Raw genomic sequence first — 14,020 nt, forward strand, 5'->3', positions numbered from 1 at the left:
ACAAAAAAGTTTTCTTAATAGTGTTATTTTGCGACGGTATAAACCGTGACTAATGTATTAAGTAATTACATCAAATATGACCCTTTTATTCGAGTTGGGTCATTTTGGGTAATTTTGTAAATTTGGGCCAGAAAAGTGGTAAACAAAGGTTATGGGTTCACCTTATGTAATTTTCCGTGAAAAAAGAAAATTTTAGAAAGAGCTAACATAATAGATATAATAAAGCCCTATAACTATATTTTTGATAATTGTATTTCATATGTATAGTTTTTTTGCTATGGAGATTGCAGTTTTGTATATTTCTACCAATTTGTATATTTCGCTTGCGAATACACAAAATATACAAATTCTATATTTATACATTTAAGAATTTTTTAGAACTCCGTTTGTATGTTTCGTGTGCCAATATTTAAACAAGGTTATTTATTATAATTTTTTCATAAATCGTATACAAATAGATAGGGTAAGCATATACAAAATTCTGGATTTATTCACTCAGGAACAAATTATACAAATTCTAAATTTATACAAATCAGACGAATAACAAAAATTGGGAAAATTATAGCTGTGAATTACAATTTTCTTAAACTATAGTTATAGTTCCTAATAAAGAAGGCTAATGTTTATTATTGTGTGTGAAATTTATGAGTATTTATATTTTCTTGATAATAATAACTTGTGATTTATGAGTGTTTGTTGTGTTTATATATTTTGTTCATAATAATAAGTATGATAGAGAAAAATCATGTAAAAGTAAAAGAGCAGTAATAAATAAATAAAAAAGTATATAATTTAGAGAGACCCTAAAATTAGAGAAGAAAAGTAAAAAGGAGAACAGCGGCTTGGTAAAGCGTGAGAACAGAAGTGTCATCTATGTTGTTGAATGCAGAGATTGAAGAGGTGTTTCTCTTTGTTTTGTATTGTAGTGAATAATAAAATCTTAATTTATTCTCAACTTTGTCCTTGTGTTTGATGTTTTGGTGTTGGATTTTGATAATTTAGTGAAGGAAAATTGGGTAGTGAAGTTTTGATATAACTGTGTCAATGGCTTCCAAACTACAACTTCATCAGAACGTTGAGGTAAGGGTTTTTTTTTCATATTGAATTGCATTTGCATGTGCTTCTTTTTTCGGGTTTTTGTGAATTGCATTGCTATTTATTCAGGTGAGGAGTATTGAAAGTGGATTCCTGGGTTCATGGCACTTAGCTACTATCATTGCTTTTGATGATTTTGTTCCACAAGTTCAATACCATCACCTTCTCTCTGATGACGATGCTTCTATCAACTTGATTGAATCTGTTAAGCTTTCTCCAATTAGGCCTTTCCCACCTCCACTTCAATTTCACACATCCCTTCTATTTTATGGACAATGTGTTGATTTGTTTTATCAAGATGCTTGGTGGGAAGGAGTTATATTTGACCATCAAAACGGTGCCCTAAACCGCAGAGTTTTCTTTCCAGATATGGGTGATGAAATCAATGCTCAACTCCATAATCTACGTATAACTCAAGATTGGGATGAGGTTTCACAACAATGGAAGCCTCGTGGTAGCTGGATGTTTCTTCAAATTATTCAGGAGATTGAGAATCTCCACCCCCTTTTCGTCTCACTCAAACAAATTTGGTATCAAATCCGGGAGAAGAATGGCTACCAATACCTCAAGGAATGGACATCTACTTCGGCTGATATCTGGAGGAACTTGATCAAGGAAGTTGTGCATGAAAACGCCATGTTAACCATCAAGCATATTTTTTGTGAGTCCAACACTTCACCAGACTTTCTAGAGGGAGGTCCATTGCTAGAATTTTCACAACCCACTATTCAGGTTGAAACATATTTTGATAACTCAGCCATTGTACCTTTTATTGAAGCCATATGCAAATCAATTAGTGGGGAGATGTTGTGTATGGATCGGGATGTATCATGTCTTCAGCCTATAGAAAAACAACTTGTTTCGGAGGGTTTTGGACCAATCTCAGAGGATGTTCCATTGAGTGGTAGTGCTTTATTTAGCTCAGTTCTGCCAAGCGAAGAAGAACAACAAGCTGTATCACCTAATGCTTCGCCAGTTTTACATCCCCCTAAAAATGAAATTTCTGGTACTTTGTCAATTACTACGAGTGAGAGACTGAATTTTGAGTCTTCCAATAAGATACATTCTAGAAAGAGGAAGCGAGTTGAGTGGATGACCATCGCCCATGTAGCTGAGCTTTGTCCTGATGCAGTTTCCGAGTACAATGATAATTATATGTCGAACCATAGGTCCCCAGAGTCCTTGCAAAAACTTAAGAAACATTTGTTTCACTTAGGATGGAAAATTGAGCAACCAAAGGATTGCAGCATCACTAGGACACGGTACATTGCTCCTGATGGAAAAATATTCCAATCACTTCGTCAAGTTTGTAAGATGTTGGAAAAGTCAGAAACTTGGGCAGAAGGCCAAAAAACATCATATGATGGTTCATCTGATGACCTCAACTTGTCTACTTGCCTGGCAAAAACAAAGACATGCAGTGAGGTGTCTGAGCTGCCATATACTTCTCAAGAACCAATCATTGATCCTGAAATCTGCCGTGAAGCTGTAATTGAATATTGTTCACTGGGATCACCAGACAATCCTGCCTATAAGAAGTTGAACAGTGGGGAAAAGAAGTTTATGATCATGAAAGCTAAGAAGCACCTAGTTGCAATAGGATGGATATTTTATTATTATTGGGGAAGGGACAAGAGAGAATTGCGGTACCATTCTCCTCATGGGAAAACATTCAACACTCTTCTAGCAGCATGCAGATGGTGTATGCAGCAGTGGAAAGCTGAGGAACAGATGCCTGAATTATTTTCCCGGTCAACTGTTCTGGAATATCAGGGGAATTCGGCACCTCAAAGAACCTCATGTGAGAAGTTATCAGCGGCGACATTTTCTGTCCTGCCACATGCGAAAGAACCTGCTCAACTTAATAAAGTCACAGTTTGTGAAATCAGCAAAACAAGAAAGAAGACTAACCATGCAGGTGGCATGTTGAGAAAAGGAAATGAATCTAGATCTTCAAGAACAGTAACAGATGGTACAGAATCTCAGTCTTCAGTTGGTCTGTTGCGATCCAGTAAAAAAGCTCGGCAGGGAACACTTTCTTCTTCCTTGCATCATACACCTCGAACAGTTTTATCTTGGTTGATTGACAATAATGTGGTTCTGCCGCGTGCGAAAGTGCAGTATCGTGGGAAAAGAGATGGCCGTCCAATGGCAGAAGGGCGGATCACTCGTGCAGGGATCAAATGCAAGTGCTGCCAAAAAGTTTATGGAATTAGCAGTTTTGAGGTGCATGCTGGAAGCAGTTATCACCGACCTTCAGCAAATATATTTTTGGAAGATGGACGATCCCTTCTTGATTGTCAACTGCAGATGAAAGAAAAGGCTAGTTTAAGACACACGAGGAAGAGACCACCTTTGTTGAAGAAGCGCAGCCATTTGGGCACAAATGACTATGTGTGTTCCGTGTGCCATTATGGTGGTGAATTACTTCTGTGTGATGAATGCCCATCTTCCTTTCATACTGGTTGCCTTGGAATGAAGGTATCTCTCTCTCGCTATATATATATATATATATATATATCGTACTTTTGTTTCTTTCTCCTCTTAAAGATCCATATTGTCGTCAAGGTATTGTCAATTTATTGGTTAGACTGAGAGAGAGAGAGAGCATTTTGCATATTGGTTCTACACCTGGTTTGATACCAACTTAAGGTTATTGCTTAAATAGGAGATTCCAGATGGAGAGTGGTTTTGCCCATCATGCTGTTGTGAAACCTGTGGCCAGAGCAGATTTGATAAAAACAAAGACCACTTTACCGACAGCAGTCTACTTATCTGTTGTCAGTGTGATCACAAGTGTAAGTAGCTCTTTTGATAATTTTTTATGTCCCTACAACAGCTTATCTTAGGCATACAGAATTCTGTGAATGTGTGGCATTACTGATGTTGATCCTTTTTGTACAGATCATGCTCGGTGCGTGAGAAATAAGGGTCTTCAAAAGCTGGATTATTATCCTGTAGGAAGTTGGTTTTGCAATAAGAGATGTGAGCAGGTATTTGATTTCATGCCTAACACAGGAACATAAAACATTGGCATCATGAGTAGAGAGCAAAGCTACCATTTCTTGTCAATTGTCTCATTGAGAAGTTATTTCAGTGTAAAATGAAGTTCACCAGTCGGATCTTAGAAAACTTTCTTACTGATTATTCCCATGTTATTGATCCTAGGGAAATGTTAAATGCGGGAAAAGCATCATGTTGACCTGCACCAGTATCCTCTTTGTCTATTGAGTTTTACTTTTAAGAAACATCTTGTCTAAGTCAACTGAAATATCTGTTGCAGATATGTTTGGGTATCCGCCAACTTTTGGCAAAGCCAGTTATGGTGGGAATTGATAACCTCACTTGGACTTTATTGAAATACGTGAAACCTGATGATTTTGATTCGGATGCTGCTAATGATGAGTTCATCTTGGAGACTTATAGTAAACTTAGTGTCGCTCTGGATGTGATGCATGAATGCTTTGAGCCTGTCAAAGAACCTTACACAAGGAGAGATCTTATGGAAGATGTTATCTTTAATAGATGGTAATATCCAGCTTTAGAAATTCTTGAGCTATCATTGTTGAATTATGTGCAAATATTCTTGTTCAACCACATAATTTATGCAAAACAAAATTATGCATTTCATATGACACTTTCATTGTTGACACACTCTTTCATCAAAGGTTAGAGTAGACCTTACACAATTCATGAACTTAATCACTCTTGATTTTAGACTTGCCATAAATAGAAGTTTAGTTTATTATTTGTAACTATAGATAACATGGTACTCTGTATAGAAAAAATCTATAGATGACATGGTATATCTCAACTTGAGTACAGACATATGTTTTAATTATTTATGCTCTGACAAAAAGTTGTAATTCGAAATTGCAGGTCAGAGCTGCATCGCTTAAGTTTTCAGGGTTTCTATACTGTGCTTCTGGAAAGAAATGATGAAGTTATTTCAGTAGCAACTGTAAGGTATCCAACCATTATATATTAGTACTATTCATTCAAGTGAAGTTTTCTCTACTTTTTATTTCAGTAAATTCTCTTTAAAATTAGTTGAACAATGTGATTGAATTTTATCGATAGTAAGCTAACAATTTTCATGCTCATAGGGTTTATGGAGAAAAGGTAGCCGAAGTTCCTCTTGTGGCAACAAGATTTCAGTACCGCCGACTTGGAATGTGTCGCATCTTAATGAATGAGCTTGAAAAGGTATGCAAATCTACTTTCTTTCATTTACCTTCTTCAGGGAGAGGAAGGAAGAGTTGTTGCTGAGGATGTACATAATGTATGTTTTTAAAAGATCCCCAATAATTACTTTATTAAGCAGGGATGTTCTGTTCATGAAAGCTATAATTTGTAGGAGATATCTTTGAGTTTTTATTTCTTAGTCATGTGCTTCTTTCCTTCCATGGTTATAATATTAATATTTTTGAGGCTATGCATTTGAGTTGACTGTTGGGACATCAGCTTGTTCTCCTTATCAGAAGTATAAACATGCATTTTTATAGGAGACAAACCTTTGGACATGGTTTTTTTGGCTCTCTAGATATCATATAAGCAGCACTCTTAGGGCTCTTTATTTTTGGCTTCAATGCTCAGTTATGCTACATCGATGTCAAGTTCTGGTTACCTATCGAAACAAAAGGACTTCAATTCTCGTTAGAATAAGTGATGATATGAGGCACATGTATGACAGTGAGAATTGCAATGATCCTGATAACTATGGCTATTTATTTGGTTTTATTTCTTTCTTGTGATACCGAAATAAAATATTAAACCTTTTAATTTCTCAGAGTTAGCTGCTACATAGGTGGGGAATTGTGGATTATGATGAACATGCTTTGACATAGATTGAATATGCTTGTCATCTGATCTGCTTTTTCTTTCAACTAAAGCTATTTTGTTTTTCATTCCAGAAACTCATGGAATTAGGAGTTGAGAGGCTAGTTTTGCCAGCTGTCCCCACCGTGCTAAACACATGGACCACTTCATTTGGTTTCTCAATGGTGAAAGAATCTCAGAGGTTAAACTTCTTGAATTACACTTTCCTTGATTTCCAGGGTACAATATTGTGTCAGAAACTTCTCCAGAATATCCCTCCAGAGGTATCAAGTGAATCAACAGGTATGTAAAACTCTTCATTTACTGTGGAAGGAGATGGAGATTTGATATGGATGGACTAAAACTTCATTTTTATCCAGAAGCTTATCAAACTCAATTTGACCACATAAACAGCAAGGAGAATGTTGAGTTGGATGGAAACAGTGCGCTTTCTGAGGTCTTCCAAGCTGAGCAAATTGAGGAGAGTGAAATTGTGGACCAAGGATCTACAGAGTATGTTTCCCCTTTGATTTCTGTTTTCTAAGGACTGAAGAAGGTAATCAGGGAGATATAACATTCAAATCATGCAGAACATAACATGAAAGTTGTAATATGACTTTGATAACCTATTCAAGCTTGATAATTATGTCTTTAGGAGACTATAACAACAACATACCAAGTGCATAGGTAGAGAGGCTGTTTCCGAAAGACCCCAAGTAACAGTAGAAGAAAACAATGAAGAAAGCACAACAGTTAATACGAAAAGCAGTGTAGTTCCTACAAGAAAGGAACAATACCACAACAAATAGTGTGATCGAAACACAACACACAATATATGATGTAATATAACAAAGGCAAGACAACACTCTACCTCTATTAACCTTCTACCCTAATACACAATTTCCACTCTTTCCTATCTAGGGTCATGTCCTCAGTGATATGAAGTTGGTCCATATCCTATCTAATCACCTCTTCCCAATATTTTTCGGCCTACCTCTACCCTTCCTCGTACCCCCTATGACCAACCTCTCGCACCTCCTCACTGGGGTGTCAGTGCACCTCCTCTTGAGTCTTCACATGCCCAATCCATCTCAGTCTCGCTTTTCTCATCTTGTCTGCACAGGGGTCTCTCCTACCTTCTCTCGAGTAACCTCATTCCTAATCTTGTCGCTCCTAGTGTGCCCACACATCCATCTCAACATTCTCATCTCCGCAACACGCATCTTCTGAACATGCGAGTTTTTGACTGGCCATCACTCCACCCTATACAACAATGATGGTCTAACCACCGCTCTGTAGAACTTCCTTTAAGTTTATGTGGTACATTTTTATCACAAAAGACTCTAGAGGCAAGCCTGCATCTCATCCAAGCCGTGCCAATGCGATCATCGTCTATGTCCCCACTTCCCTGGATCATGGGCCCAAGATATTTAAAACTCTCTCTTGGGAATAGTCTGTGTGGCAAGCACACACAAGCCTTACTTCCCGTCTGCTTCATCCAACGCAACACTGAATTTGCACTCCAAATTTTTTGTTTTGGCCCCACTCAACCTGAACACTTTGGAGTCCAGAGTTTGTCTCCAAACCTCAAAACTAGCATTAACTCTGTCCCGTGTCTCATCAATCAATACAATGTCGTCCGCAAATAACATACTCCATGGAACCTCCTCCTGAATAGACCGTGTCAACTCATCCATCATCAAGGCCATTAGGGAAGGGCTAGAACTGATCCCTGGTGCAGCCCCATCTCAACTGGGAAGTGCTCCGAGTCTCTATGTCTTAAGGAGACTGATCATTCTAATCACATATTAATGTGTCTCAGCTAATCCTCTTCTGCAATATAAGGTGAGGGTAGGGGCATGTTTTATTGGGCTTGAAATTACTGTGTATGAGATGTGAAAGATTCAAATTTCTATTAATTGAGAATAAACCACAATTTGTCTGTATGTGAGGATGCCTTTAGGCTTTAGTTTCCAACATGTAGACAAAACTATGTTTTACGCATTTAAGTAGGAGTTATCTCAGTGAAACAATTTTTATTTCGTTGGTGTTATTTCTTTGTTTTACTGTAATAATCAAGAAAAATGGTCAGTCAGGGATTCATACCCAGCATGTATGGGATCGAGGCGTAATTGTTGATGTTGTAGATTTGGAGTACTACTCAAATAGTTTTGATTAGGCTCACTGCAAGAAAATTTATCAAGTGTTGAATTTGGTCATGTCTAATGTTCTATTGGTGAGATTCACATATTACAATTTAAGAAAAGATGACGTAGAAAGCAAATTGAATGACTCTTGCCTTTTTTAACTTTCCACTTAAGGGATGAGCAGATTTCTGGTATGCATCATTTAATGTTTTTGCTTCAAATGTTGATGAAGTATGCTGCTTGAGGGAAAATGGTCTTTCAACATGCTCATTGAGATGATGTTTGCCCCAACCAAGGTGTTTTTACCAGCTCGCTTAGCAAGGGAATTCAAACCTGCTTCCAGAAACCTAACAAAAACAGTGCAAAAGATCCTGTTTAGAATGTCATCTGATTAGCACAAACCACCACAATGCCCCTAACCAATCCACAGTATGAATAGGAGGCACTAAACTGTGTACTTAGCTTGTATCATCATGTTAACTTTGGCACGGTCACTTCATTTTTCGTTGTCAAATTACGGTACATTCTGCTTAAGGAATAAGGAGGTCTCTTGTGTGTACCATTTAATATTCTTGCTTAAGAAGTTTACGAGGTATCAGCTTGAGAAAAGTGGTCTATCAACCTGCTCATTGAGATGATGTATACCCAACAAAGGGTGTAAAAATTGTTGTTATTTTACTGGTTCACAAAAGGGTTTCTTTAGGACTACATGTGGATCAAGAATATCGTAGCAATTGCCAACTTGAAAGGCTTGATATTCTTGATTCTTCTTCTTGGTGAGAGAGTACATCTGAGTTATAGGTGTCGGAAATAAAAAGTTATTTTGCAGAATTAGAAGCTCTAAATTCAAGCCTTCTTCTAAAGACCTCACAAGAACTTTGCAGCGGATCCTGTTAGAATGCCATATGATTAACCCCACCCCCAACCACCAGAGTGTGTAAAGAAGGAACAAAGATGTGAACTTAGCTTGTCTGGCGATTTCTTCATTTTCAATTTCGCTTCAGATAGGTGAAGAAAAACTCAATTTGGCAAATATAGTGGTTAAAAAGAGTTCTCAAGTGAGTTTGCTCCATAGGTAACACACACAGACACAATGATTAGGTGGTGAATCATAGATACTAGCAGGTACACCCATAGGATGGTGCATAAACTTTCGGATGCAAGATCAGAGAGTTGGATTTACTCCCCTATTGTCTTTGTGTTATATGTCTATTCGTTGAAGAGCCAGGGATAGTGGATTAGAAAATTTAGCAAATGAACATCTTACTTATTGATCTATTTTATTGTATGAGAAAGTTGGGTTGCGGAGGCTGCCTGTAGCTAGTTATATTTTAGGCTGTTCAGTCTTTATTGTCCTTGCAACAGTGAACACATTTAGGATCCAAATGCGCACTTAGAACTTGATTGTGTTCTTGTGTCCAAACCAGGCAATTTCTTTCCCAGCTGATAAAACTTAACTGTTGTACTATTTGTCAGTGCACCTGGAGGATGTGAAAGCAATAATACTGATGCTCCAGCTCCTTTCATTATTGTGGTAACTTTCCTTTGCTCTGAACATTGTCTCAGCAGATTTTCTTACTTAGATCCTCATGCTAAGTATTATTGTTTGTGGTCTTTGAACAGGTGAACCAACAAGCTCCTCTTGGCTGCCAGGATGAAACTAGTCTGCAGTACCGAGCTGAAGTTACTGATAGTAAGGTCTTAGAAAAAACAGGTGTTGTTCAATACATATGTTACAAGCGGAGAAAAAAGATATCAGCCTGTGGAAGCTAAGCTGGTTTTGGAAGGAGTAGCTATCTAGTAAGCTCTGGTAAAATATTAGAAAAAGAAGAAACAAGCATGGAAGTTTGATGGGGCCAAATACTTTTGCTTTGTTAACCTTATGTTTTCCTTGTTAAAGGAGGGAAGCTAGTGGTGTATATGTTCATGTACAGTTATCTCTAGGTACATAAATCTTTTCTAATCCTAAAAGTACAAATGTATAGAACCACAGTCCACGGCTTGCAAGTATTCAATGTCACTCCGCAAATGTATCTCTAGTCTTTATTTGTTGATTTGAAAATTTTATTCACATGTATGATCATAAAATTAATTAGGAAATTAAATTTTTGGATCAGTCTAATTTGAATATTATATCATGTGCATGCGCTGAAGGTCAATAATTCAAGGGTTATGACTTCTTTCTTATTAAATTTTGATATGATCAATGATTACTTGAAAGTTGTAAAAGATGATTATTGATGTCTAATACGTTTCAAAGTTGCAAGTGATTTTAAATTATGAGCAACCACTATTCCATTGGGTTCAAGTGAAGTAGTAAAAATTGAAAAAATATCTAGGGTAGGGTAAAATAAGCAAGAATGTGATCAAACTATTTCCATCCATTAAAATAAAAGTTAGTAGATACCATAGCCTCTTTTTATGTCGAATATGAATTATGTATATTTGAATGTGGAAGGGTAGGACACGAAAGGTGATTTATACACATCTCAATAACCAAAATAACTTGTTCATTTGAGTATTGATTATTGTCTCTACAAGTCTTAGTCTTTTTTAATGGGATAGGATCTTCGAGAATATAGTTGATGATATAGGGAGGCTTTAATGATTTTAGTATATTGGAAGACATAATGACATGCCTTGTAATAAAAGAAGAAGCCAAAATGAAAACTCACTTAGAGTAACAACAACGCTGAACTAATTAACAAACAAGTTAGATATGAGAGAGCATTGAATAATGAAAACTAGAAAGGATTATTTTCCAAAACTTCTCATCTTCTACAAACATGCTTCCATCATTCTCCAATTGTCATAGATTTGGAAGGAAAACACTCCGCCATGATATTAAACACATCATTCGAATATATGTGTGTTTCAATAAAAGATACTATAACAAGGCCCTTAGAGATCTCTAAAGAAGAAATACACAAAGCAACACTACCAATAGAACTCACCCTGTTCCTTTGAATAGACAAGTATGTTAGGACCGAAAATATTAGGGTGTCATGCAGAAGCTAGCAAAGCAAATCTCGAAAGACCATGAGTAAGAAGACAAGCGAGAAGTATATTAAAAGACACAAAGACTTAACGTGGTTCGGTCAACCGACCTACATCCACAAAGGAGAAGAACAATTCACTATATAAATATGAGAGTATAAAATATAGAGAGAAATAACCTCAACCAATTCACTCGGAATACAAGGAGGTTCACACAAGTGATAACGTATTGCTTGTGTGTCCCACAAATTCTCCCCCCTAACCAAAACTCTCAAAGCCCCTAGGACTACATTGTGAATGTTGATTAAGTTAGAAGGAACACACTTCTATTTATAGAGTCCTAAATATTTTCCTACAAGAAAAAGACTTGCCAATCCTAAACCATTTCCTAAAAAGAAACCCTATTTATGATAAGAAACTCACGGCAATTAATACCCAACAAAGTAGACTATTGAAGAGAAAAAAAGATTGAGACTTTTTACATATATATGCACCAGATTTCCATGAGGAGAGTTATAAATCTACAAGGAACTGAAAAAGCTTATTAGGAAAGTTACCATAAACATTCAAAAGGAATTAGTATCAAAGGAGTCAAGGAAGCCCCATCACATCAATAAGAGAAAGACCAAGTCAAATTAGAATTGGATGCTAGGCAAGTCTTGAACAAAATCTAACTTGGATTGAAGACAACGAAAAAATAGAGTCCTCAGAGACAGAGTGTTCACAAGTATATACCATCAAGTTTTATCCATATAGTTGTTTAGTTTTTAATAACTAATTTCTTGGTGTAGGATCTTGATTACATTATTTTATATTGTAGTAGGTACTGTATTGAGTTGTAAAGGGAGAAATAAGTATTATGAGTGTAGGGAAGACGTGATTTAAGGGAACAGTTTCTTAGGTGTTACAAGGACAATTGTAAACCTCAAATTATAGTGAAGAGTTGGATCATGGTTTTTGAATCATAAGGGAAGTAATTTAAATATGTGTGTTGATTTACTTACACAATTTATCTTATAGAATAGTTTATCAAAGAACATACTTCTTTAAGGGTTTAGGACGCAACCAAACTAATGCCATAACAACTTCATATGCCCCGCTTGTAGCATCTTCAATCTTTATGAGCTCTTGATGTGCATCTTCCCCTTAATATTGAAAATATCCTCTTAAAAACCAGCTCCTTTGTTGTTCAACACTTACAACATCATATTGATACAACAAGCTCCCTACACAAGATTTGTTAGCTAGCGTAGCTCCCCCATGATTTCATAAAGATATATCTGTTCCCTGAATCAGTAGACTTAAGCAACTTTCAGCCTCTTCTGTGTTTTACAAGTATCTGGATTGAATGAAAGAAAATTCTATAAACCTACTTAACTAACTACATGAATATATTTTCGAACACAACTACCCAACACTCTAATCTTTTCAGCTTAAATGATAGGCATTATTAAGCCCTATTTTTGGTTTTACAGTCTTGTTAGAATGTATGTATGTGCATCTGCACTAAAGTTTGTTTTTTATTTTTATGCTCTTTTTTGAATGAAGTCTAGCAATTTCTATTTTTAGAGGACCATTCTAAAGAGTGATAAATTTCATCATTCTACTGCACCTACCAAGTTTATCCTAAAATAAAAATAACTAAGTTGGTTCAAGGAGACTATCCTTTTCTGAAAAACACCAAAAATATAAATTGAGGAACCCAACATACAAATAATAAGAAAAAATAATACAACAATGTATATCTAACAAGATATCAAAAGATGCAATATATCAATTCGGCCCAAAACATTCAAATAGAAATCTAAAATTTAACTGTATTAACAACCTAAAAGTGAAACGACGACTCGCCGAAGTTGAAGGGTGAATAAGATGACCATCACCAAAGGTGACAAGACTTGGATAAAAAATGAAGGCTTAAAAGGTGAACAAAGGTGGTAATCAACAATCCGCCGAATGTGAAAGGCAGACGTGAACAAGTTCACCAACTGAGGTTCAAACTCTTGAAGCCTGAAGTAAAAGAAAGGTGAGCTAAGGAACAGACGGTGAACCAATCATGTTTGGCAAGCCCAAAAAATGTTGTTGCGTTTGTCACACAGTGAAGTTTGGGTCAAATTTTTGGAAACTATAAATAGCCCAAAGGAGACAGAAAATAGTGAGATTTTTTGGAGTGCTTTTTAGAGAGATCATTTTGCAGAGAATAGTTTTTGTGATTGAGAGTTTGTATGAGACTTCTTTCCTTGTGAAAAACATCTTTAATTTTGGGGTTTTAAATTTCATTCTTGAAATTGACAATTGGAAGTTGAAATCAAAGTGGGTATTGATTATAATTGCTTAATTTCATTACATCCATGAATGCTGATACGTCCCAATTTACACTTCACTTAAGAAGTATAAAATGGTTGAAGTCAACTATAGAAATCAACAAGAGTTGAGATCGGTCCCATAGGGAATGGAGAAGAAATAAGTCTACTAGTTCTTCTGGTCAGTTGTGGTTGTTATTTCCAGATATAAAAATGCTTATAGTAAATTGGGTTTGACTTAGTGTTAAGGTAACCAATTGTAACTAGAATCCAATAGTAACAGTGACAAGTGACAGTTTCAAGGTTTTGATTATCGATTATAATAAACTAGGATCGCGTTCCCCATGACATTGGAATAAAACTCAGATTTCTCACAAATAACGGTTGTTCGATTCAAGGCATGCATTACTAGAAAGCTAAGAACACCTAAATGCTTTTCATCCCTATTAGGTGAATATCACTCATCACTGGGGGGGGGGGGGTCAAAAGAATATGAAAAATCGGCCAAACCGATCGAATCGAACCAATTTATGTTATTTTTTCAATAAAATCGTGGACTTTTATTTAAGTGTATAACTATCCCGAACAATTGGGATGATTTTTTTAATTTATGAAAAAAACCGAAAAATTTCCGAACCGTTCCGAATAACCTTACATGTA

At 36.2% G+C, this 14,020-nt stretch overlaps 2 protein-coding genes across 5 annotated transcripts in view; one reads left to right on the forward strand and one right to left on the reverse strand.

Annotated features, from left to right (window-relative positions):
* Positions 1 to 14,020, reverse strand: part of LOC125870224 (uncharacterized) — a 1,100,495-nt gene that overhangs the window by 562,134 nt on the left and 524,341 nt on the right. The window lies entirely within an intron of this gene.
* LOC125870210 (uncharacterized) lies at positions 826 to 10,161 on the forward strand. Of its 4 annotated transcripts, XM_049550583.1 has the most exons (12): positions 826 to 900; positions 1,003 to 1,080; positions 1,165 to 3,576; positions 3,764 to 3,893; positions 4,000 to 4,088; positions 4,379 to 4,623; positions 4,975 to 5,061; positions 5,202 to 5,301; positions 6,009 to 6,216; positions 6,294 to 6,426; positions 9,537 to 9,594; positions 9,684 to 10,160. In XM_049550583.1, the coding sequence occupies exons 2-12, from the start codon at positions 1,045 to 1,047 to the stop codon at positions 9,831 to 9,833; spliced, it is 3,648 nt and encodes a 1,215-aa protein (XP_049406540.1). In that variant the 5' UTR covers positions 826 to 900; positions 1,003 to 1,044; the 3' UTR covers positions 9,834 to 10,160. The 4 variants fall into 4 exon arrangements, with proteins under 4 accessions (XP_049406540.1, XP_049406541.1, XP_049406542.1 ...); XM_049550584.1 differs by having other exon boundaries at positions 841 to 1,080; positions 6,297 to 6,426; positions 9,684 to 10,161; XM_049550585.1 differs by having other exon boundaries at positions 841 to 1,080; positions 6,328 to 6,426; positions 9,684 to 9,821.

Source organism: Solanum stenotomum, chromosome 7 (assembly GCF_019186545.1).
Source record: "Solanum stenotomum isolate F172 chromosome 7, ASM1918654v1, whole genome shotgun sequence".
NCBI lineage: Eukaryota > Viridiplantae > Streptophyta > Magnoliopsida > Solanales > Solanaceae > Solanum > Solanum stenotomum.